This window comes from Opisthorchis viverrini (assembly GCF_000715545.1).
Source record: "Opisthorchis viverrini unplaced genomic scaffold opera_v5_203, whole genome shotgun sequence".
NCBI classification, from domain to species: Eukaryota; Metazoa; Platyhelminthes; class Trematoda; order Opisthorchiida; family Opisthorchiidae; genus Opisthorchis; species Opisthorchis viverrini.
In genome coordinates this window covers 471,851-497,978 of record NW_008751859.1, presented here as the reverse complement: position 1 = coordinate 497,978, position 26,128 = coordinate 471,851, and the positions used below count along the sequence as shown (strand labels likewise).

Sequence of the window (26,128 nt, the reverse complement as noted above, 5' to 3'; positions counted from 1 at the left end):
GTTGAGCGTTCATGAAGCTGTTCAGATGTGTTGTGGAATATCATAAACGAGAGATTCAGTTGAGTCTTTCGTGAAGACAAAATTGATTTGTGAATGGGTGTATTTCTCGAGAACGGTGCAATTTGGGTTCAGTTAGATCATAAAGTTGACGGAAACTCGGGGACTGCGCCTATCTGATGAGCCCCAAGAAGGGCGAAACCGGTCGTGGGCTGTCGAAGAGTTTTCAGCAAATTTGTGAGTAGTTTCCTTTATGAAAAAAGCTTCCGTTACCATTAATTCAGTTCGATGGACACCGTGGATTCCAGCTCACTAGTTGCAATAACGGTAACTCCCGAGCTCAATTCTCGGTCTGAACCTTCCAAGTAGTGTTCTCTTTGAGAAAGCCACCAGAGGTGCACATCGTAAATGCCCGAAACCAGATCAAAAACACACGTACAGCACATGGAATTCATCCTAGAAATTCAAGACCTTCCGGGTGCGCCATCGGCAACCATCACTCGGCAAGTACTGGTCCACACCTTCAACTAGTTAGAGCTAACCCCGATGCTGGACAAGCGAGTTGTCCGATCTTCTGGTGTTTCGCATGTGGTGTAGGCCTCTTGGCTGCAGCGGAGCACAAGGGCGACCGGTAAGATTTTATTGCGATGATCCCAAAAGAACTAGTGTTTTACTTAAGGATTTTTATTCAGAGACCCAAGCAAGTTGTTTGAAGCTTTGTCAGCAAGTCGTGCGCACTAAAACATGTTGAGGCGATCGAAACGTTTTTCTGGTTTTGTGGAGTAATAACTACAAAGAGACACTTTCGATAAGCGAAGCGTCAGTGTGAAAAATTGGTGGTAACTCAGTCTGCCCGGATGAAATCATGATTGATCTTACTTAGAACGGCGAACCTCGAAAAGAGCCTACCTAATCACCACAAGTTCCGTTATCAAGCAAGACATCGACGCAACGCCCATGTATCTGTTTGATTTTGACCAACGTCTGGCAAAGTTAGACCTCTATCCGGACACCTGACGGTTATCTCTCACAGTATTTCTTTGGGCATAAATGAAATGTGACAAAAGTGATAGTCTAACATGATAATATCTAGACCTGAAAAACTCATTTACCACATTGTCGCTTTAATTTCGAACTGCTAATGTTCCGCACAACCCCAGTATAAATAGACGTAACGAGATGTGGCTGAGAGGAGCTACTCGAAAGTGAATTGAAGGGGATTAAAATTATGAGATCAACATAATTAACCCCAGAATCCAGTGTTACAGCATGATTAAGTACCTGCGGTCTTGTGGGGTGATGATTCTGTTTATTTGTACTAATTGAGCTCGCAAAAAACAGTGTGGCGAAACGAGATCAGCAATCAAGATAATGGCGGTGCAACTGGTTCAACCCCCCCCCCATAAATGCAGTACTAAGTATGAGCTATCGCTCCCGACAAGACTCGTAATAAATGAATGGGAACTACCATGCGATGCATATATCCCCTATAGCATACCTGTCCCATACACTGCAACTGACCGACCACTACTTTGTTCAGTACGCGCACTGCCTTGTCCATTCTGGATATTCAGCAACTTCTGACTACTTATGAGTAGTCACTAAGTGTCGTAAACAGTCGATGCGTGAGTTGACAAACGTTGCGACAGGAATGGATGGAGTACCTGGAGTAACACACTGCGCGGCTAATTAAAGAAAATACTAATGATCTTTGCACAAATTTTTATAAAATTAGGCGGGAAAAAGACTAGACAAGCTGAAAAGGAAAAACAATATTGCTGTGAAGCGCACCTTGATGGCGCCTCAATTAAGCACCGTCCAATGGAATAAGCGAACGAAGCCAACGATGGGGACAGGAACGAGAACGACAACGGTAAAATACAAAAAAGCTATTGTGTTCGTTCCACTAGTTGCAATTGTGCGTTGAATGGAAGACTGGAACCCCGTTATTTATTCTTGAATATGGAAACGAAGGGTCGGTGCCTGCTGCTTTCGTTGAGCCGGATAGTCATTCCGACGAGTTAGACACAGAACTGCCGTCAACGATTCCTGAAAAAAGGACACCGTTAGGAGCGTTTTTTAAACAGTGAACACAGCATCTGAAAGAGACTCGATATGAATGGAAAGACGTCAGCCTTATGGAATGATGTTGCGATGCACAGGGTGCTGATACCAATGGTACTGACGGTATTAACTGGTATTCATTACGTCGACAGAATGAATGAAGCCGAAACAAGTCAAAAGGGATGTAAATAAACAGTTAAAATGCAAAGGGACATTCAGAGTGGCTAAAGAATCAGGCCCATTGGTTCCAACTAATTCCGAAGATGCTCATGTAAACATGTTGGTTGAACGGCCGGGAAGTACGTTCACTCTCGTTAAGGTCTATGAATGGCGCAAACCAAGAAAAGAGATTTGGTTCTTCTCTAGATTGGCTCACACAAGGAAGAAGTTGCGTAAAGACAGGAAGGAGTCCAGAAATACGAGAGGTGAGACTCATGGGTGAAGTGTAGGGTAGCTAGGAGAGTAGAAGGATAACGGCAGGAAGCCACAAGAATATTCGCCCCCCCACACACACACATAAGGATTTAAAGTGAGAATCGCGAACTTGACCAAATATCTCACTGATGAGTACCAATTAGAATTTGATGCAAATAGCCAGATCACGATCATTACAATCGCCGATAAGATACTCGGACGCTTTCAGAAATCCAATCTTCCGCTCAACAAATGAAAAAATCAGTTAGTGTAGCACCCTTTCGGTGCTCAACTGCCATGTCTCCAGCAGGAAGCACGAAGGCTGGGATACTGCCAGGTTGCGCAAGCCTAGACAGGAGATGTCGAGAGATAGAGGTCGGGTTCGAACCATGGACCTTCAAGTAAGTAAATTCGCACTTTAACAACTGAGTCACCTCATTCCTGCCGTTCAACAACAAAGACCAATTATAGGGGTAGATAGCAACACATGGGCTACTTTTGTTTACATTGGAAATATAGCCCGACAGAAAGAGAAAACTGGTCGTAAGAACGTTGAGCACCAGTGAGCGGCGGTTGCGAAAATCACTACAGAACGCGTCCTTCAAGAAACTAACACCGAGGGATGTGAAAAAATGTTCGCCCACTGCGGGAAGCAGCTAAACGGGCACGAAGCAATTTGATAAGGTTAGAAATCTCTTTAATAGGTGATTAGAAATGTTTCCCCTTAGCTGAGACGACACACGAGATATCGCGGGATATTGTCTAGACAAAACACACCACTCATAAGGTTAATGAAAACTTTGCCAGTCGCCTTTTACCGTGCAGAACGAAAACGGCAATCCTCAAGAGCAACTGTTACCATATAGCTGGGATTCAGTTGAGTCTTCCGTTGAAACAGAATTAGCTCACAAATTACTTCGCGAGTTACGTCCAATTTGAGTTCAAATAGAGCATAGGGTTGACGGGAACTCGGGCACTGTTCCCACCTGAGCCCCAAGAAGGGTAAAACCGGTCGTGACCTGTCGAAGAGTTTTCCGCAACCTTATGAGTAGCGTTTTTGGCCAGTCCCCTCACTGTTTCACTTCTTATGAAGTTCAGTCCTTTTTGAACAGTTTATGTGTAAGGAGGCATGTTCTGCTGTACTGCAATTTCTCAGAACCAACACCAATTTCGGAAGCAGTTCGTGTATGTCATCCTCCGCGTGCGCTTCGGTATTTTAGCTTCCATCTGAGGGTTTCGCAGGTTCTGTAGAGCTAGCGTCTGCATTAACGTTGGCCCGTCAGAAAGCCATCTACTCATCTGCATGACGACAAGGTCCGAGATGACAATGACCCCTGCTGAATAGGAACTTAGTTTCGAAAGGCGTCTAGAGTACAGTTTTACGAATTAATTGATTCGTGCAAGAAGGGGAGGTAATTGAGGTTGAAGACGCCAGTTCAATTTCCCGGGATGAATAGGTGGTTGAGCGGCAAGTACTCGGAACACACATATCCATTTCTAGAGCGAATTCCCAATCGTCCTCTTAGTAGCTTCATATTGTAAACCCAGATTGGCTGTGGTCACGCTATTGCAGGACTTCGGTTTCGCGTGATCACCTGCAATAAGATAAGACGGTAATCGCTTCAAGATGGTGCTGTAAAGACAGTGATAATGACATTCTCTTTACCAGCTGTTTCGCGCCTACAAAACGTTCTCCCTTGCTTATAACCCTTTAGTAGACTGTTCACGAGAAAATAAGCCAGAGTCATCGAGACCGAATATGTCAGCTGGTTATCAAGTGGCCAGAATTCGATTGGGGTACTTTGCAGATTCCCCACCACAGATTCATAAAATTGATGCTAAGCTGCTGTTGCAATCTGTGCAGCCACTTGGTGTTGATCTGATTTGCTTTGCCAGCAAATTGGTCCACTTTCCGTACCAGACTGCTAGGCATTGCTAGGCTCCAAAAAAACCAAGCCTAAGTGGCTTGGATGATTGGCTGGATACACACGAGTGAGTACTTAAAACTTAACTGCAACTAGCAGCTCCTTCATTCCAGCTCCGTTCAGTAAGAGCCCTTGAATCGAGTGTGGAACGAATTTGTCTTTCTAGTACGATGGTACTCGGTGACTATCCTTTTTCATCTGTTCGATCACCATCACGACCTCAAGAAACAAAAATATCGTTTGAGGAATTTCGATAGATTAATTGTCAAACGGCCCGATAAGAGATTTTATTCTACACAATTTATACACGAGCTTTGCTCTTGATCTGTCTAACACTGGTGAATTAGACAGGTTAGCCCATCGCCATCTTTTTGTCATCACCCATAAAATAGTTCATCAGCTCCTTGATCCTGTGTTAACACGACCGAAAAGAGAGAAATGACGTCACGTATCGTTTGTTTGGTCTTGGGAACCACATCATAGCCTCTCCTGGTCCATTGAATTGGTTAGTTAGATCTAGGTCAGTCGTGTATCTTATATTGAGAACCTGATCACCACCAGCCACCTCGACTGGTGTACCAGATGCGATAGCCGCGCCGATCCCCACGGCCTCACATGAGATCATAGTTGGACGTTGGTTCTGTCGTGGCAACCAAGGTACTAGGTTAGTCGTACCAAGCCGCAATCAGTCGGCTGTGCTTCAATGGTGTAACGCATATGTTGACAAAGGCACAGCGTGAAATTATAAGCCGAATTCAGTTCGCTCAGTACACCCATGGTGTGGTCATTCATTCATTCCCCTCCCTGGGCCGACTAGGAATGCTAACGGTGTTCTGACCGACGTCATCACATGTGATTCGTCCATTGTTTGCGCGGCCACCATACACGGACATAGTATAGTCCCCTGGTTTAGTGGACGCGTTAGGAACAGCTACATGTTGTCTTGGCAACCGTGTCCATCTCACTGACAAACAAGTCCACCAAACGATCTGAAGGATTTCAAATGACTAGCTGATGACTCCAAAGTTGTTAAGGTCAACCCACTGCTAAGGTCATCCCTCTAAGTACTACCAGGTTATCCAGAATTGGTTGTCGGTCATCGAGCCCCATATCGTCCGGTGATGGAGAAGATTACCCTACTTTGTTCAATTCAAGTGACTGACCGTGCAATGGCAGTGAATGAATTTCGAGGATGACATATGAGCATGAATGAGAAAACACAATGAGGCTCACTTAAAGGTCATCATAGGCTGGAGGAGGGATGCTTGAGTCACAGTTCACAGGACTTTGGGCGGCACGCGGTTGCTCCTCATTCGATTCCACTAGGGTTAACGGATCTTCAACCACGACTACGAGGGATGCGGGACGTCTGCGGCCATGCTCGTCCCGCGGACGTTTGATCTTTGAAGGTAACTTGGATTTCTTTCCTGGTGCGACATGCTGACTAGAGTTTGCTTGTCCGCGGCGGCCACCCGAATCTGGATCAAGCATGCTCATGGGTCGTGGCACAGAACTTCGACTTGCGCACGGCCTATTGCTGAAACATAGAAAAGGTGTTATGCAGTAGGCTGATAGGCAATGTAAGTAACAATATTAATGCTGATGGTGGTCGGAGCAACTATCTGATGCAGCTGGCTACTGCAAAAAATACTGTAAGTGGATGATGCTTAGGAAAGAAAAATTGAGAAACGGCAGGATTTCGTGGTTGGGCGATGTTGAGCTCCGCGAAGTCAATAAAAGCGGAACTGAGAGACCTCTGATGATCTCTCATGCGCAGGATAGACCGCCTTGTTCGACGCAAATGAGCAAGTTCAGATGTACTGAGTGAGTAGCTCCCCGAACAAGACGGAAATTCATGTGACTTCTCCTCCTCTTCGAAGATGAGAACGATGTCGTCTGCGTACTCCAGATAGACAAGGTTTTCGTCACAGGCTATTTGAACACCAGGGTTATGGAGACCTTCCAGAATTCGTCTCATTATCTCACCGATCACGAATTTAGATAAGAATGGAGGGAGTGTGCACCCCTGACGGACGCCGCTTTGTACACGGGGGCTTTCGGAGAGCGCACCGGATATTCTTGCAGGTCCGGAAGTCTGAGAATACAAAGAACTTATTATGATCGCAAAATTCCGGGGCAATCCGTGATGGGCAAACTTATTAAGGAGAACAGACCGGTCAACCGAGTCAAATGCGACTTGGAAATCCAAGATTACTAAACTTGTGGGTCACTTATACGTATGGCGTTCTTCTAGCACCCGACGAAGTGTGAAGATTCGGCCAATGCAACCCCGACCAGACCGGAATCCCGCTTTCTGCTGTCGAGTCAGTGTTTCACGAGCCACCGTAGGTCGACGAAACACCGGTGCGATCAACGGTCTCGTTACTCCCGGGGTCAAGCTGATCTCCCTGGAGTTACCACACTAACTACGAGCCCTCTTTTTGGAAATGGGCACCATCGCCGACTCTCCCCAGGTGTTCGAAATAGACTCCTTTTCCCAAACACAAGCTAACAAAACAAAAAAGTGCTGACTGAAGATATCAGCCGTCTTTAACAATGCGGGTGGAAAGTAATCCGGACCAGAAACTCGGTGGCGCTTGAGAGGACATGCGCAGTCACAAACCTCCGAGGCCGTAGGAGGTTCCCCATTCACCGCCGTGATCCTAGACGGCACCAGCCAGAATGGTTTGTTTGTTGGGCTGCAGATATGGGCCTGTAAAACAAGATCCCTCGGGATAAGGATGACGTAGAGATTAGCATACTCTCTATAGACAGGACGTTCTCCCACGTCCATAAGCCCGAGTTCCGAAAGGACTATCGAATAGGGAGAAGTGTGTGTGTAATGCTACAAAAAACCTACGTAATGGGCAAGCTCTATGCGGGGAGATCGGAAATCGGCTTCAACAGAGAATTCGCATATACTGTGCCGTAATTGGTCCCATATCGATGCACGTGCATAAGACATGACCCCTTCAACTTGAGGACCTACATAGGATTGAGGCAGTCGATCACTGCTTTCTATGACCTATTACCAAGGTGCAATGGACAGACGTATAGTCGAAAGACTACGTAAGCGGACGCTACTTCGACACTCCAAACACCTCAGTTTAAACGCGTTCTGCGTAGAACAGATAGTGGAGTGGCCAACCTTTCACCGTCATTAGCGTCTTAGACAGGATGGTACTGCCGTCTTGGATGGGAACTGCCTGATCCTGTGCATGCAGTTGGCTGATAAGTGTCATTCGTGAGGAGCGAAAACATGCGACATCATTGGAGCTTGCTCATAAAGCCGCAGAGAATCAATAAAAAAACGAATTTTTATAAGAAGCGCTTAATGCCAGTCAGAGAGACAACTTCTCAGTTGATGCGCCTTGACCACAATAATGCAAACCAGATGCAAGAACTATTGTTCTCAGATTCAGTTTGCTCACCAGTGGTATTCAATAGAAGCAAAACCGGTTAAGCGTAACTGCGGCATGGCAGTAAACGTACACGTTTCCAAGTACACATTACCAAAAAACGACGCTCTGATGGATTATACACATGAGATTGAAAAAAAAACTTCCTGTTTCCGTCGAAAAAATGGGGATGAAAGGGATGGAGAAAACTAGTCGCCGAACATCAGTTGACATTCACCACACCAACGGGTTCTCCCCGACAAAATACTATTTACGAAGCTAATAGAAACACTTCGCCAACCCGTACGAGTTCCGTCCTCTTCAAGCCCATCCGGTAGGAGTAGTCCAGCTGCAACACCCTTGAGTGCCTAGCTGTCTTGCAAGGGAATCATGAGGGCTGCGATACTGCCAGGTTTCCCAAGCCTATGGAAGAGTAGTTGGAGTTGGTAATGGTTGTTCAACTGCGGCAACCCTTCGCTGCCTGGTTGCCATGCCACCCGAAGGAAGCACGAGGGCTGGGATACTGCCAGTTTGTCCAAGACTAGACAAGGAGAGTCGAGATGCGCAGGTCGGGTTCGAGTCAAGCACCTTCCAGTCAGTAAATTCGTGCTTTAACCATTGTGCCCTGAGCCACAGACCTTGCACCTTAACCACTGAGTCATCTCATGCTCAATGGAACAGTAACCGAATTTTTGTTAACTATATTCCACACCCGAACACCAAACGAATATACACCAAATTGAACAATAACTTGCAAGGTAAGGCAGTACTGAGATGAAGTCCAACTCATTCTCTCGTTTATGGGGATGGAACCGGCAACGGTCTGTTGAGCAGTCTTGTACTCATGAGGGAAAAACTTACCTCGGTTTTTCACTATTTCTCCTGTTCCTGTCCACCTGATTATCAGTGCTTGTTGAAGCGGCCGGTTGCGACAAATCTAGCAGAGCGAACGGGATCAATTCGATGTCACCTCTTTCACCATTCGGTTTTCGACTGCTGCTGATTGCACAGTTGATCGGAGTTGGTCTGGCATTGGGTGGCGGAAAATCCATCGGATCGAGAAACGGTGCACTGGGAACCACACGCCGTGATTCTGTTGCTATTGAGGATGACGGGTTGAAAGGTAGAGATTTTGAGCGGGGGGTTCGGCGCCCTCGTTTTCCATTGCGATCAGCTGGACGAGCGCGACGGGGCCAGGCCCAAGGAGATGGCATGTGGAATGATGGAGGTGGATAGGGAGCACTCCAGTCTCTTGGGGGGTGAGATGGTGTCTGGACGGGAGATCGTGTGTGCCGCACCGGGATGGAGTAGTATCGCGACGGAGGGGTACTGACGGCGCAAAGCTTGGCAAACACGATCAGAGCAATGATTAGGCTCACGCATATCAAGATAACAGCCCACCAATGCATCTACGAAGAGAGAAATGTAACACAGAGAAGAGTCAGATTGGTAAGCGGAAAAAAATCCTGGGTTAAATGATGATATTCGACTGCTGATTGCACAGTTGATCGGAGTTGGTCTGGCATTGGGTGGCGGAAAATCCATCGGATCGAGAAACGGTGCACTGGGAACCACACGCCGTGATTCTGTTGCTATTGAGGATGACGGGTTGAAAGGTAGAGATTTTGAGCGGGGGGTTCGGCGCCCTCGTTTTCCATTGCGATCAGCTGGACGAGCGCGACGGGGCCAGGCCCAAGGAGATGGCATGTGGAATGATGGAGGTGGATAGGGAGCACTCCAGTCTCTTGGGGGGTGAGATGGTGTCTGGACGGGAGATCGTGTGTGCCGCACCGGGATGGAGTAGTATCGCGACGGAGGGGTACTGACGGCGCAAAGCTTGGCAAACACGATCAGAGCAATGATTAGGCTCACGCATATCAAGATAACAGCCCACCAATGCATCTACGAAGAGAGAAATGTAACACAGAGAAGAGTCAGATTGGTAAGCGGAAAAAAATCCTGGGTTAAATGATTGCTGATATTCGACTTAGCAGCGTTTCGAAGTTGATTTGAACAGAAGCTGGCTCAGACATCAGTTATTCTCAAAAAGGGAAGGAGGACAGGTGTAGTAATTGATTGCGTTCACAAGCATGGCCTGACCTCCTTACAACATTATCTTTATTTCTGCACTAGGTCATTCAACGGCATCCCTAAACACAGTATTCTTGGACTTTAGGGAAGAAATCCACAGTTTACACACTCGGAGCTACAACTATATGCTATAAAATAGTGAGGGACTAAGCCACGCACTTGTCGTACAGCAGTTAGCTGCAAGTTTAACCTTCATCCTATCGTGGTCCGTTAGCTTCCGAGTTCATCCAACGGGCTTGTATTTCATTGTGATCACCTATGTTTGAGCGTAAAAGTGACAAAATAGTGAGACACCGTTTTGATTGGTTTATTGTTTTATTCCATAAGACCAGACCCAAATTGCATCATCATTAGCGTGAGAAATAGTATCAACTAACCTAACAATCAGAATGATCTAAACGCGGGCGTGCAACTATGCTAACGGATTAGAAGACTGAGAGTGCATATGAGGGTGAATGCCTGTTTGCCAACCATGAACTCAAGGTCATTTACCCTAGAGCTTCCATCAGAGTCCAAAAAATGTGATGAAAGTACACAGTCGCATCCTAAATTAACAACGTAGGACAAACACTGTAAGCGTCTGATTCGATTGATCTTATGAGCGTCGCTGAAGTTAAGCGGGATGACTAGGTTCTGAACATATACGGGTTGGGACATTCATCGGGAAATCACAGTCGACCGGATTGCATTCTCAAGTATCACATGTGTCATACATCCACAAACATATTCAAAAGAGAGATCGCGATGATGTTGGCTAATTTATCCTTGCTCGTATTCACACTTCCTGCCACACACGTTGGCGTTACTCACATCGTGTGTGTAAGCGTACGCGGTCATAAGGTGATCCAACGTATCGACTGGTTCCACGGACTGATTCACTGCCCCACCAGACGCTTATGTGTGCTGGCAAGCCAGAAACAGTGAGTTTGGTGCTCGTCCGAAGACTGTCTCTTTGTTTACAGTACGTGTATTCGGGTCCATATTCAGGTATATCCGAATCCATCTATCTCTTACACCAATCCAAAGACATTTGGGTTCCTAAGCGATGCCAACGTTTGGCTCACTGTGGAAGCCACATGAGGCGTTCACTGATAGACATCAACCGTTAATTCACTCAGTGGAGGCGTGTTGAGTCAACTTGGGCTAAATATGTACACGTGCGGAGTCGGATAGCGCCCGGGGTAAGCGAGATGCTCTCTAGAGTAACCGTACCAAATTAAGCACGAATGTAACCAAGTGGTTTGAGCGTTGTGTGGACCATACTGATTGCTGTAGAAGTTGGAAAAGCATTTTTGAGCGGAGTTCTTTATTATTCGGACAACCTTAAGCAAAATAATAAAAATCTCACAGATGGGAAGACACGTGCCGCTTGTGTTACCACTGAAACAATCGACATTCTACACGCTACTCTGATTGGTCAGGTTCATGTTTAGACGTGAAGTTGGTGACGTTGAGGGAACTACGTGCGCATGTTTTCTAAATGTTCATCAGTCGTCCAACTGACAGAGAGTTGATGGTTATCACTTAGGCTTATTGAAGATGAGAAGTTGGAAATTCCGCAGTAATTTGACCTGATCAAAGAGTGACGTGTGGCTATCTATCAGGGCGTGAAAGGCAACTGCTGCGCGTTTCTAAAGTTTATGGAGCTGAATGGTACTCTGCAATTCGTATGTCTAGTTGTCTGTTCGTTTTGCCTATATACCTGGCTTCACAATCCCCGTGCCATATTTCATACACCCAATATTTTCATTTACTGTACATTGGTCCACAATCAAGGTATTCACCAAACTTGTGTCCTTAGTTTCATGCCGATCCTATGACAAACAGTCCATTTTCACCCATGTACGGAGTGTAACAATCATCCGTCAAACTTTACTGTAAAGTTCTGCTTCGGTCACCGCATTCGTGCCAGTTGCTGACCTTAGAAGCAGTCACATCAAGGGTTGGAGCTCGGCCCTACTCCAGCTAAGTTATATCAAAGGTGTTAGACCATTCGCACTCTGGTTCCAGCTGCCACGAGCGACGAAAGTGGAACTAGAGCGCCATGACGACGGTTTCAAGTACCATCACCCACACAGGATAGCTGGTAGTGAACTGTACCAAAACTGTGTCCAAAACACACAAACGCTGTCAGGCAAAAGCAAAATCGATTTGAACGTGAGAATGAAATATGCATTGTGTTTTGCAGCAAACTAGTCTGGAAAGTGTATGAAAACGTTTGAGGTTGAGGTCACATGTATCACACAGACAAAAGCGTGTGACAAATTGGTGCTAATGGTGGGATGCAAATTCAACGTGAATCGAAATGACATTTTTGGAAGTCCCGACCACAGAAAGAGTCTATGGTAAAGTAAACTGGTGCAGGACACAACAGCTCTACATTGGTGCTTCCAAGAGCGGATGCTTCGAAAAAGAGAATTCCAATTGTGAAGAATATGACATCTGAGAATGGCAACAAAGAGGAGCCACCCACGATAACCGGAAATATTTATCAAGGAAACTTTCCTAAGCGATTGTCATAGGTGAAAAGCTTGACCTCATATGTATGTATTCGCATCGCTCTCCTTTCAACATCCTCATCCTTTTCGCGAAACCACTATTCTGGAAATTTCACACTCGAGTTCAGCTCCCTCTCTCCCCACCGCTCATCCGCTGAGGATAAGGCGGAGGTGTTCGCTCTCCACTGATGCAACTCTCTGGCCTGACGAACTCCAACCATGCTCAGAAAAAGTTCACTCACACTCCTCCGACGCGTCCAGCATGTACTGACGACGTAGTGACAACACGATCCGCTGACGTGTCAGGTATCTGGCATTCACATCCGGGCACTGTGATGCCGATTTGAAATAAGTGTTGAGAATACGAATTTAACAAGTACAGTAACTATCCACAACAAAAATATGATTTCTTGTCTTGTAGAATCCAGTCAGTGTGCAGCTATGACTATAAACGGAATTGTCCTGCCTGTCAAGCTGATCTACATCTCATGCGATTTTTATGCGATCGCCAGGTCGTCTGCAGCCGGAAGTTAGCCAAACCCTTCTGGCTATGGACTTAACACTAAGTCTTAGACGACTGGATCATCCGCAATCAATACCCCGACTAATCATCAGACACTGTAGTGAACATGTACAACGGAAAGTAGTATGACCGAGGGTTCCCCTGTAAAAGACAGACGTGAGGACAGGCGGGTCGAAAAAGGAGCTATTGCACCATTTCAATGCACAATGGCCCTGCAGCACGGGAAAGGCATTAAGAACGAAATCCTGCCAGGCTGTCCAAACATAGAAAGGAGCGATCGACAGTCCAGAGTTTGGATTAAATCAAACACCACCCGGTCAGTAGATTCGCACATCTATTAATGAGATAATTTGAGCACAAAACACAAGCGCCAGTGGCACGGAATCGAACCAGCGATCCCTCTCTTGGTCAGGCTATCGAACATGACACGCCAAATCGACAGATTCTGTCAGGGCGCGCCCAGACAGAAGAAAAAGTACATGTGCAGAGAGTGACGCATCCCCAAGGTCACCATAGGTTCGACACGTCCGGAAAGTAGGTGAGTTGGCGGCTCTCACCAAACGGCTTAGCAACACACGACCAGCGTAGTGGGCCTGAGAATGTTCACGACCGGAACAACACCATTCGCTGTACGGAGCGAACAAGTGAACGAGCATATTTGGCCAATTAGTCATCCTATATATTTACGCAGACGCTCTGTAGGTTTTGTCCTGGCAATACAGCCATGTCAGCAGGTCTCTGTCTTCTCCCTATCACGTAGTCTGGCAGGCGCAGTGCAGGCGTAACCCATAGCTCGGCCACCGCACAATACAACAGATTCCCAATATTATCCTCCTGGTTCCTTGAACAAGTGAAGTTACCCTGGTTACGAAAGAATCTTCCAGCGATGGAACTATTTCTTCCGGTTTGGATTTCTTACCGAACATCATTTATGCGGAACGCTTGAATAGTGCGTGAGACGGGTTGTTTTTGTTCCCTAGATTCTCCGAACGCAACCAGTGTGAAATGAATCCAGCATAACAACGTTACGGTCAGTTATACATGACAATAGCTTTCTAATGTATGGTTGACCTCGTTCATTAACAACCACTGGGTAAAGAGGACAAATGATGTAGACTTGTCAGTCTGTGGGGGGAGGAGGCAGAAAAACCGTTCAGCAGTAGCACCCTATCGGGGCCTTGCTGCCATGCCACCCGAAGAAAGCACGAGGGCGGGGATACTGCCAGGTTGCTCAAGCCTAGATAGGGGAAGTCGGGACGCAGGGGTCGGGTTCAAACCGCGGACCTTCCGGTCAGTAAATTCGAGTTCTAACCACTTGGTTCGGGAGCAAGTTCCGAATGAAACTAAGAACCACCCAAAACTGGACATACATGCTTACAGAAACTCGTTTTTCGTCGAAACCAGTCTAATAAAGACGAATACAACAGTATATAATCTCTAATTGACATCAATTACCGTTTGGCAACAGTATTATTGGAAAATGCCCTTCTACACACAAAGAAGACAGGTATCTCTTATGGGGAGGGTGCCGTTAGACGGGGGAATCATGTACTCACTGTAATCCAGGATTTCACCTGTTCCAGGACCTGCGGACTGAACAGCAAGTTCCGCAAACGTGCCAAAGGACCTTCGGCTTCGACTGAACGACAGCGGTGGAAAACATCACAATAACCTCGGTAATTATCACACGGAGCACCTGGTTTCAACTTGGTTCCCCGTCCGTCACGCAGCAGTTCGTTCACCAGTTGTGGATATTTGTCGCGCAGATTGGAGTCCTATGGCGAGGAGACACGGAGGTATGATTGAAAGAGCACAACAGCATGCAGAATATCTCAGAGCGCACATTTCGGTACAAATCATGAAGAGCTTGCTGTGTGGCAACAAATTGGCTTTGCTGCTATCGATCAAGCAAGTTACCAGTGGGTGGTTTTAGGCAAGAACGTCTTTTTCAAGGTTTTTCTGTTAATTGTTACGTGAGCCCAATTCCTCACGGTTACCTAACAAAAATTAGAGCTAAAAGTCACCGCGTCACACTTGACCAGGACAGATCACCCAAGGCGGTATTCTTTCTTCGTTTTTTTAACTTCGCCCATTGCTTAGCTGTCCCCGGTTCTTTCTACTGGCGAAAAGAAAGGTGCCAGAAACTACTCGCACGTCTCATCAGTAATATTGGCCGTTGTGCTGGTACAAGTACGGTGATAACCTTGCGATTGGTTATTGCAGTTCAGAAGCCCACGCTAAATGATTATTCGGATTTCACAAAGTGATTAGGTAGTCCAAAGAGTCTCCAATTTAGTTACTGTTTCCAAACGCCAAGCGCATAGTTGCTCACGCATTTCGGTTAGTGGATATTGGTGACTGCTTGATATTGCCCGCGGTGGATCGCTCAGCTGCAGCAACCTTTCGGTGCCTAACTGCCATGCCACCCGAAGGAAGCACGAGGGCTGGGATACTTGCCCAAGCCAAGACAGGGGAAGTCGGGTTCGGGCGGAGGTCGGGTTCGAACCGCGGACCTTCCGGACAGTGAATTCGCGCTCTAACCACTTGGGCCATTTCGCCCGCGATGGATAACATTTGTCTTCAAAAGCATACCGACAGGAACTACACAAGCTGGTCAACTCCAGTTTACACGTCTTTTCCGAACACGAGTCCTCAGACTGAGGAGCCATTTGACACCCTGAAGTTTCCCCAAATTCGTCAAACAGCAGTGCCTTTCTAGGACATTTTTGTTTCCCACTCACGTTCCCCTGTTTATTTGAGATTCCTGTTCCAAAGTAAGGTGATTAAAACACGTATCCAAGTGTCATGTAATTTCAGGGAGTTCGGTGGTCAACATATGTGTTAACGCTTGCCAGTTGGTCAATACCTGCCTTTCACCCTACGACTTCCTGTACATGGTCCACGTGTGAGGACTACCAGTAGCTAGTAAGCCCATATTCTGTGCGACTAATCGTTTAATTCAAGCCTTGCATTTTTCAAACTTCAACACCAACTGTTCGTTTCCACTATCAGTTCGTATAGTGAAAATTAACCTCCAGTCGATCGTTTTTGCTGGTGTTCCGGGGTCTTTTGAAAAATGAAACTTTGCAAATTCCGAGAGGGATGAACAACAAGTGTAGTGGGCATTCCCCATAATTAGCAGGAAGAATTTGAACGTGTAAGCTTGAAATCGATTCAAATCGATAATCGACAGATGCGCTGAAGAACAATAGGACATAATTTGTCGGAGAAATAAAATGTCTCAACATTAAAAAAAATATAATTTAGTGATGGGCGATTGTTATTCAGTTGAGTGCGTATTACTTCAGCTGGACCAACGAGGCTGGGCTAATACGGCTTTATCAACTGGATGGACAGAAAAAGAATTTGGAATGTCCCTGGCCAAAATCACGACAGCAGAGGACAAAAATTAGTGTGATTGCCAAATCTTTTTGTTGAATGGTTTATATGATCCTATTACGATGGGCTGACATCCAATGGACTGTCAACAGCGGCTAGACCTGCGCATAGTCAGAGTGATAAAAACCATTTGCGTTATCTGTTGGCAGAATAAATCACGTTATGTGGGGAAATGAATAGACCGATAAGTGAAGCACACTAAAATCAATGGGCTAAGGAAGCAGAACAATAATTAAAAACGTCTTTTCGAATCTAAATGTATGATAAGTGTCCAAGTAGAGGAGTAAACATGTTTATGGAGATGAAAATGGTTGCGAACCATTGAAGCGAGTGGTTTTCTCGACTTTTAAAGGCGGATGTTTTGTTGCTTCTTATAAGTCCAATGGTTTGAAGGGTCCCAGGAGAAGACGACCGTAAGGCCTTCGGATCAATACTCGGATGCAGAAGACGCCAAATTAGCTTGGCGTCAGTTAAGATTCATTTGGTTGAACACACGGGCCGAAAGGAATCCAAGAGAGCTAAAGCTGTGTAAACACGTTAGTTGGGGATTGCGTATGTGACTGCGTTTATCTGCCTGTTTGTGATCCTTCGATTCAATGAGTTTGTGTTGGTATAAAGTCCCGGAGATTGTGAATAATCCAGGAGAAAAAACTGGAAGCTTGAAAACAAACCTCTTAATAAGTCAGTAAAGTCGGAGATGAGTGGCACAAGTTAAGCGGCCAAGCATAGCCTCCCCGAACTGCACTTGAACGGACTCCAAAAGACCTGTCCTTCTCGGTCATCTGGGCTTTAGCAGAATGGATATGTCATCAACTGCTTGTTTCGAGATCGATGGAACGTGAAGCCATCTTGTTTGGTGACCCCGGACAAACACGGTTGCACACAGACGGATCGAGGAGTGCGCCGGGCATCCTGGACAGTTAGTCTTGGTAGAAACAGTGTATGAATTGTAAATCAACTATCGGTTACTGTGGGGTTACAAAGTACCGCACTTTTCCATGCTGCCTTGTGGATCGGATTTTTTCTTTCAGACGAAGATAGAGGCTTCCCAAATCAACCCCTTCATCAGTCTGCCTAGCTGGAGAATGAACTACATAGCTTAATTTCTCAGATTCGATGCTGGTCTATTCTCCTAGAACAAATTTCCTCCGCACGACCTCCACCATAAGTAGTAATACTGTTGCTCAGCTGCCTTATTTGTTTTTTGACACTAACCTCAACCCCACCACTAATTTATGTGCGCACCTATCGAAGACGGTTCTAAAGGACTAACGCTCTGATCCAGAACGTCATTTAGAACTGATCCGGTTCACTCAGTTTAGCTACTCATGATGTCAGGCCTCTAGTACAGATGGATCGACAAGCTGTACTATCCAAGCTTGGAAGGTCTAAGCACTGAAGTGTGCTGCGTTTCGGAGGCCAGACTTTAGCATCGGAACATATTGCTTACTCTAGGTCCACCAGATGACGTAACTCAACGCACCTACAAATGACGTCTGGAAAGGCTCAGTCATCTGGACAAGCGAATATCACCACTGCATGGAACTTCTCTGACTGGATCCTCAGACCAGAGGACGTATTCAGAGTTCCAGGTACGTTACTGGAGCGAAGCTACTTGTCCAACGTTTCCTTTTACGTCCCAACTGAAATCCGACGGGTCTAGTATAGATAGTCAATGTTGTCTCTGAGGCTCATACGCACTCAAATACAATTCGGGTTCCCAACCGTGCGCCTATTCCTTGCGGTTGTGCAAACTTTGTACGCTGACGTGTCTATTTTAATCTTATGTGTCATTCGATATTCAACCGAACCAATGGGTGGGACTAGTTCAATCATAATAGTCTTCAAGCCTATCTGCCCGTATCACGTGATCAAGAGCGCACCGTAATTCGCCAGTAAAGAGGACAATCAAATACCATCAGTGTAGCAGTTATTGTTACCGGAACAATCCATCGCGTTTGACCTTGGTCACGCATTGACTTAATTTTTCAACACAACGGGTGGAGCAAAACCCGACGCGGAGGCGGCACTATGAAAACCTGACGGGACTAGTCACTCACACCGATATGTACGAGAAACTTCGGTCCACGTAACACGTCATTCACCAGACAGCCATCTGAAAGACTGGCCGCAGTGTTTAGGTTATATCGGTACACGCGGTGCAATGGATGGGGTTGCACAGACCATGGAATGTTGCTGCTGCATGTATTTTAAATGCAATATGCTTGCACACATTTTCTAGCCCCTTTTAGGTGGCGACTAAACCTGGTAAGACTTTGGTCTTTGTTCTGCGAAGAACGAAAGCTTTGATTGGTGGATGGGTTTAACCCGATAAATGAGATGAAAGATTTTCATGAAGGGATCTACTCACAAGGTTGCTGAAAACTCTTCGACAGCCCACGACCGGTTTCGCTCTTCTTGGGGCTCATCAGGTAGGCGCAGTCCCCGAGTTTCCGTCAACCTTACGTTCTACTTGAACCCAGACACATCCAAATATACTGCGATATTTCGAACATCGCACCAACTGAAACATGAGGCTGCCTGTGTACAACACATTCAGTTGTAGAATATCATAAACGAGATATTCAGTTGAGTCTCTGGTGAAAACAAAATTGATTTGCAAATGAGTGTATTTCTCGAAAACGGTCCAACTTGGGTTCAAGTAGAACACAAGGTTGACGGAAACTCGGGGACTGCGCCTACCTGATGAGCCCCAAAAAGGGCTAAACCGGTGGTGGGCTGTCGACGGATTTTCAGCAACCCTGTGAGTAGTTTCCTTTATGAAAATATAATGCGATATCTCGAATATCGTGCCAACTGAAACGTGAGAAGGCCTGTGTGCAGCACATACAGTTGTAGAATATCATAAACGGGATTAAAGGTTATTTGAAGAAAATTCAGTGGAAGCTGGTAATCGAACGCGACAAGAAAAAATTGCTTCAGAAATTGCTAAAAACTTCTATTTCGGCTAGTCTAAAATGATAGAATGCATGGATTTTCTTCTGCGTAGAAACCAGATTTAAAACTGTCAAAAGTGAGAACAAACGACCCGAAAGAAAGCATATACAACGAATGAGGGAATCAGGCGATGTACGTGCTTTATCGCATGGTCCAGATAGATTTATCACAATGGGCCACCTCGTGAGCACCCGACTCGACGTAGAAGATTTCAATCAACGAGTCCTTGTTGTGGGCTTTCACAGACAAAGTGCTGCCAAAACCGACAGCACCTTCACTTCACGGAAAAGAAAGCCAATCAACGGGGCATGCAAGTTTGAAAGTTCCAGTTTCTTTTCATTTCCCGCTGTAAGCCTGTACTTCTGAAACGAACTGTGCACAGATTGTTGCTAGGACGATAGTCCGTAGCGACTCTGAAGATGCCTGTGTGGGGTTCGAATCCGATTCATACAACTGAGCTGATAAGATAGAATCAGGGCACTTGCGCCACCAACAGAATATGAAAGTAGGGCACTGAGACGAAAAAACAGTGTGTATTAGATGTACGATTTATTGTGGCTTGTTATAACAGGTTGACACAGGAACAGTCATCTAATCGTTCAGCTTTAGCACCCTTTCGGTGCCTAGCTGCCATGCCACACGAGGGAAGCGTGAGGGTCGGGATACTGCCAGGTTGCCCAAACCTAGACAGAGGAAGTCGAGAGGCAGAGGGCGGGTTCGAACGACGGACCTTCCGGTGAATAAATTCGCGCTATAACCACTTGGTCCGTCTCGCCCCTAACCAGTTGGTCTATCTAACTAAAATGCGCTATAACCACTTGGTCCGTCTCGCCCCTAGCCAGTTGGTCTATCTAACTATCTAACACACGACTGACATAGTTAGCCTAAGGATCGCAGATCACAGGCTCACCACGTTGCGTTGGACTGTTGTACACTGTTCCCACCTTCATTTTCCGAATTTCGACCACTTCTACATCGCTCATCCGGTCAATAACAGATGATGGGCTAACTGACAAGCGTACGATTCGATGTTGAGAAGGATCTCAGTCAGCACAACATTGCTCCTCTCCACAGAGGTAATCCTGTGCACAGTGTATGGTGGAACTGAACGCGTGTTCGTATCCAGTGCTTGATATTTTACCAATCTATATGACTGACAAGTAGCCCTTCGCACCGATGGGCTTAACTGAAGTCCACTAGGAGCATGTGCGAAACAAAGGAAATCAGCCTGTGTACAAAAGCAGGCCTACTCGTATCGCTAATCCGCCCACCAGCAGCACGCTGTATTGGGACGTGAACGTTTCACGCAGAAGGTACCTGTAAACCGCACGTTTAACAGAACTCGCTGGAGGGTCCAATAACTCAACTACCTGTCTCAGAAAGCCATTTTAATATTAAGAGACCCACCTGTCACGGAGCTTTCTAAAGCTGTATCAGCCTCCATATTTAGTCTGACTGATTCGGTCGTGCTCAGAAGCGATTCAGGATTAACTGAAAACTAAATCTAATGCGGAGCTGGAGGCAGAACACCATCTGCTGTCATCGAGAACCTGTTCTAGATACCAGTAATGTGAAATACCAATAATGCATTCCCATCATATCAGACAAGTGCCGCAAAATAAGAGTTCCGGGGGGAGGTTGACCAATAAGATGAGCTGCCGCGCATGGAAGGAAATGTGTCCTACTTTGGACGTCTCTCCTGGGTCATCTTACACGAGGTTGTGGCTGGTGGAAATCGTCGTAATAGGATACCTGGAAGAGTGGACTCTCTTAAAAGTCTCTAAAAAAATGAGACCGTGATTCAAAGCGGGTGAGTTGTTTGAAGTCCTAACGGATAGGATAGTAATGTTAACAAAGAGGTCGACCTTCTTGACTGTACTGCGCAGAAGCTATGCGGATGATGGCATAACTATGCAGCAATAAAAGAAGCAAACCTTCACTATGGTGGTAAAAACTTAGGTTGATCAATGACAGTGACAATGGGTTCGAACACTAATGCGTCATTACAGTCAGCAATAAGCTATTTGGGGGAGGTTCAAGAAAGGAAGTGCAACAATTCATAGTCTGCAGACAGTTATTACTAGATAGAATCTTAGATAAAGAGACACCTCCAAACACGTTGAAGCGCGTAGATGAACAAAGAGCTCGAATCGCCCATGATTAGCAGAATTCAACGGACCCGACAACAAAATGAGCTCTGACTGGCCGATAAACGAAGCCAGCAGCTAATCCCAAACATACTGTTGGTTAATATTACAATTTATTATCATTAGCACTTGTGAGAAGAAAGCCCTTCGCCGCGGAGTTGTTTATTAGCAAACACCGACTACACAGTTACAAGCTATTGGACAGGAAAGTAAACCTCTCATATGAACCTAATTTTTTTAAACTGAACGTCCTCTGGCGTTTTATTGAACCTTCGTGGATATTCATTGACTCTCCCGCAATTGTAAACCATAGCCGCAAAGCAGCTTCACAAGTTCCGTAATAAACCCCACTTTCCATTAGACACGAGGCTGTTAAGAGAAAACCACACTACTCGCATGTCCCACCAGTAGTATCCGCTGTTACACTAGTAGTAGTATTTAATTTCAGTGATCAATAGGTGCCATTGCCGATGGCACGTCCGGAGAACGCTGTCGCTGAATTCCATCCTAAATATACGATTCCCAACTGATTTTGATTGTGAATGAGGTTAGCGTAACTTTGGTGGTTGTTATGCTTGGAACGGGAGGACCAAGCTGAAGCATTTTTGACAAGGACAAAAGTCCAGCGACAGCAGATGACATTACACAAACCGACAGTCAAGTGTGTTAAGGAAAGGGATATCGCGAAGTGTCGGAAACCATTATTGAGGTTGACAACTAGGCAAAAAATAAGGACGAAACACTGGACAGAATCTAGATAAGAAACAAAGTAAACCGAAGAGAGTGGGCCATGTACGTGCTCCATCGCATGGTCCATCTAGCTTTAACATAATGGTCCACCTCGTGAGCACGCGACTCGATGTTGCAGGAAACCTGCATCACCGAATGCTTATTGTTGGCTTCCATGGGGAAGACACCATCAGACTGGACAGCATCTTCAGTTCGAGGAACAGAAAGCCCACTTAGCAGGTAGCGAAACAATGGTGAGTCGAGGAAGAAGTATGTAGAGGTTACACTACCAGTCATATGGACTTATCCTATGGATTCTGCTGAATAAAGACCATTGTGGGATAGGGAAGCAAACATACTCCAGGTAAACAGCCAGGGTGGCGCAGGGCCGAAGGTGTGCACCCAGAACCACACGATTGGACGGTCGAATCAACGCCCGAACAACAAGGCAGCACTGTCATCATTGTGCCAAGCAAGCAGTCCAATGAATCCAATCATTGTTTTCGATGACCCGATTATACCTTACTCCGTCAGTTTGACACTTTGCACATGTGAAGTGCACGCCAAACCATGCAGTAAAATAATCTGGATCACCTGAATCAGCTTGACTTACAACAGTATCTGACCCAAGAACAGAAATATCTTCCATCTACTTGAGAGTATTGTTAGTTGTGAATGTCATGGTTGTACGTGGGCTGGGATACTGCCAGGGCGCCCACACCTAGACAGGAGGACGATTAGGGTCCTCAACCAAAGCCGTTGACTCAAAAGCCTAACCGCAAGGCAGCGGTGTTTGACGGGAAAGGCAAATGCATTACCGTTCCATGTTCCAACACCCAAACCTAGAGGGACAGGAGACTGTGTTCGTCAGATTTCTAACTATTGACCAACCTGGTATGAGAGACTCTGTGAATGTCACGGGGACACTCCCCAGTATAGCTCAATGGATCGCTGGGTTGCGCAAACCGTCACACCATGGTAAGGTCCCGTCTCTTCGCGACAGAGTCCAGTCCAGAGGTGAAGTCACCTTGGAATCGTTGTGGTAAGCTAGCACCAAGTCCCTTCCTCATCCACCTTTATTCTTCTCTTCATCATTAGGCTTTCAAATAAATCATGGTTGTACGGCAGTGAAGCATCGGTGTTGAACACTGATGTCATGCTGTCGGTGATGATGATGATGATGCCATCTACTTGAAATTCGTACAATTCCATGTCATTCCATGGTAAAGACAACGGCTTTGGCTGCACAGCCACGGAACAGTAGCAGTTCGAAAACCATTTAGTTGGGCACCAACAATGCCATCAATATCACTGAATCACTTCAGGGTAGGCCCTGTTGGCCGCAAGAACCATCTATCCCATGGATCTGTTTTTATAGAATGCCTGCATGTACGTTGCCGCATCAGTGCATGATCAAGGGTATTCTGTATCATGAAACACCACATTTGACGCAAACGTTTCACGGTCAGAAAAACTGCACCACAGTTGACGCGTCTTTTTGCAAAAAAAAACTTTGGGCAGCACATAAGAATGTTTTGACAGGTGCAGCTCCCTTCAGGTTTGCGGCTTATCAGAAGAAAATGCCAGTAAAATACAGTGCTTTGAGAAGATACAAAATTCCAATAATATATAGGTCTCAAGATGTTTTAAGGCAGCCGTCGACCAACCTGTGTGCCCAAAGACGGATAAGTTGTGTAGAAATCAACCAGGACTTGAAAGGTGTTTAAAGAATGCAGAGCCAACAGCAGTCTATTACCGAAATTAAAAAACGTCCAGCTGTAACACTATTCCGGTGCCTATCTGCCATGCTACCTGGAGGAAGCGAAAGGGTTGGGATACTGCCAGGTTGCCTAAGCCTAAACAGGGGAAGTCGAGACGCAGAGGTCGGGTTCAAACTACGAACCTTCCGGTCTGTAAATTCGCGCTCTAACCACTTGGGCCATCTCGCCCCATAGAATATTAAAACCCTCCACGAGTGGTGCGTTTCACAGACGTCCCATATTTTCCAATTGCTTCCTATCTTTACATGCTTCATCACTTTTAACAACGGGCAACTACAAGCAAAATCAAATTCACTGAACAAGGCGATCGATGACAGACAGGCTAAGGTTGTTAATCGAAAATATTCGTTAGTGTATACTCCATCTGTGTGGAAAGTGGCACAAAATTTAACTCCGAAAGAGAACGCGGCGGGGGCCGCTCCTTAAACTGTTCGCAGAAACCAGTGTGCACCAGCGTAGGACAAATTCCTACCAGCGGTGCCGGCTACCTAAGGCAGTGTATTTAAGCTTGTGAGATTACCAAAACAATAAAGACGCACACCCCACAATTCAGTAGGTACATAGCCCGTTGCACGATACGAACAAATACAGCTGTCGTAAATATCGTGCCCTAGAGATGAACGTACTGCGAGTGAACCCGCTAGAGAAGCATCACAGCTTGAAAAAGCATACAATGTGGTGATTTAGCAAAGCAATTCCAAGTGTATTTCGTCGAGGAAATTTGTGAGCACATTAAAAATCAACAGTCGTAATTGAGCGATTGGATAACCGGAAAGATGCCATGGTGGTAGCCGACTGGAAAAACGGATGTAGAGGACGCATACATGGTGATTTCTATTAAGTTCCCATGTTGCCACGATAACAGCTCACTTCCAAGTGTCGGTGATGCATGACAGGATACAATAAGTTCTACTCTCAAGAAAAGTTAGAACTATGCTAATTCGCCAATCTAAGTAACCCCCGAGACTGTCAGGAATACAAGCTTCCCTCTTTTGAGTCACAGTCAACCCAACTAGACGCTCATTAATGGTTGTTTCAGTGATTGGCATATCAGCAGATAAGCAGAAATACTCGATATTCCAGCAATATTGTTTTCGATCAATCTCTGGACTCAGTTGGAGCAAAATAGGTTCCGACGATTGCGCACAGACAAGCCCCGGTAACAGTTGATCTGAAAACAAGCCCCAATGGAAAAGAAAGCCAACATTCATTGACGGTCGTTATTTATGGGAGAGATGATGTCTGGAAGGAAGCTGATATGCCAATTTCCTTCGGATTCTCCATGAAGATATGCGGCAGAATTTACGCAGATGGATGAAGGGCCGCTACCATCATTTGGACCATGGCTGGAGCACGGCGAAACCCACCGATGACTGCGAGGACCCTATGATTGATGATGATCTTGGATGGTCACGAAGATGCACGAGGGAGCGGAAGCCCGCCGCAAGACATCAAACTAATCTTGGTCTTGTGGTGAAAGGCCATGGCAATAAATTAGCAGGAGTGCGTGCGTGTCTATCATACGCTCACCCAAACGCTTCTTTGAGTTGGACCTCAAGTGCACGCCTAACAAGCGGCCTATCCTAATGCATAAGTGTTTTCATACGCTCCTGGTATAGTAGCGCTAGCGGAGTCCGGTGAGATTGACCGAGCTTGGCATGCTACCAGACTTACTATCCTAATGCACAAATGTTTTCATAAGCTCCTGGTATAGTAGCGGTAGAATCTTACGGATTCCGGCGACATTGACCGAGCTTGGCATGCTACCAGACTTAGGGTGTTCAGTAAAACCATATTGGCTATACTGATGTCCGTCCCCATGTGTTCAGAAAACAATGAGAAAATATCCGTGTCTCTTCAGGAACCGACGCACTACACACCCACTCATCATCGTCGTCATCATCAACATCATCATCATTATCATCATCATCGTCGTCATCATCAACATCATCATCATCATCATCATCATCGTCGTCATCATCAACATCATCATCATCATCATCATCATCGTCGTCGTCATCATCAACATCAACGTCATCATCATCATCATCAACATCATCGTCAACATCATCATCATCATCATCACTATCATCATCATCCTCATAATCTTCATCATCAGCATCAACATCATCATCATCAGCAGAATCATCAACATCATCATCATCATCATCATCATCAACACCATCATCATTTTCATCATCTTT

At 45.9% G+C, this 26,128-nt stretch overlaps 2 protein-coding genes across 2 annotated transcripts in view; one reads left to right on the top strand and one right to left on the bottom strand.

Moving 5' to 3' along the window:
* Window positions 1–1,706: 1,706 nt before the first annotated feature.
* Window positions 1,707–26,128, bottom strand: part of T265_08132 (hypothetical protein) — a gene marked incomplete at both ends in the record, with an annotated part of 63,465 nt that continues 39,043 nt past the window's right edge. Inside the window, 5 exons of the mRNA XM_009173845.1 lie at window positions 1,707–2,046; window positions 5,634–5,937; window positions 8,660–9,207; window positions 14,467–14,685; window positions 25,805–26,124. Coding sequence (XP_009172109.1) covers window positions 5,634–5,937; window positions 8,660–9,207; window positions 14,467–14,685; window positions 25,805–26,124 — 1,391 coding nt within the window. The remainder of the gene's footprint in view (window positions 2,047–5,633; window positions 5,938–8,659; window positions 9,208–14,466; window positions 14,686–25,804; window positions 26,125–26,128) is intronic.
* T265_08131 (hypothetical protein) overlaps window positions 17,799–26,128 on the top strand; it is a gene marked incomplete at both ends in the record, with an annotated part of 12,541 nt that continues 4,211 nt past the window's right edge. The window contains one exon of the mRNA XM_009173844.1: window positions 17,799–17,901. Coding sequence (XP_009172108.1) covers window positions 17,799–17,901 — 103 coding nt within the window. The remainder of the gene's footprint in view (window positions 17,902–26,128) is intronic.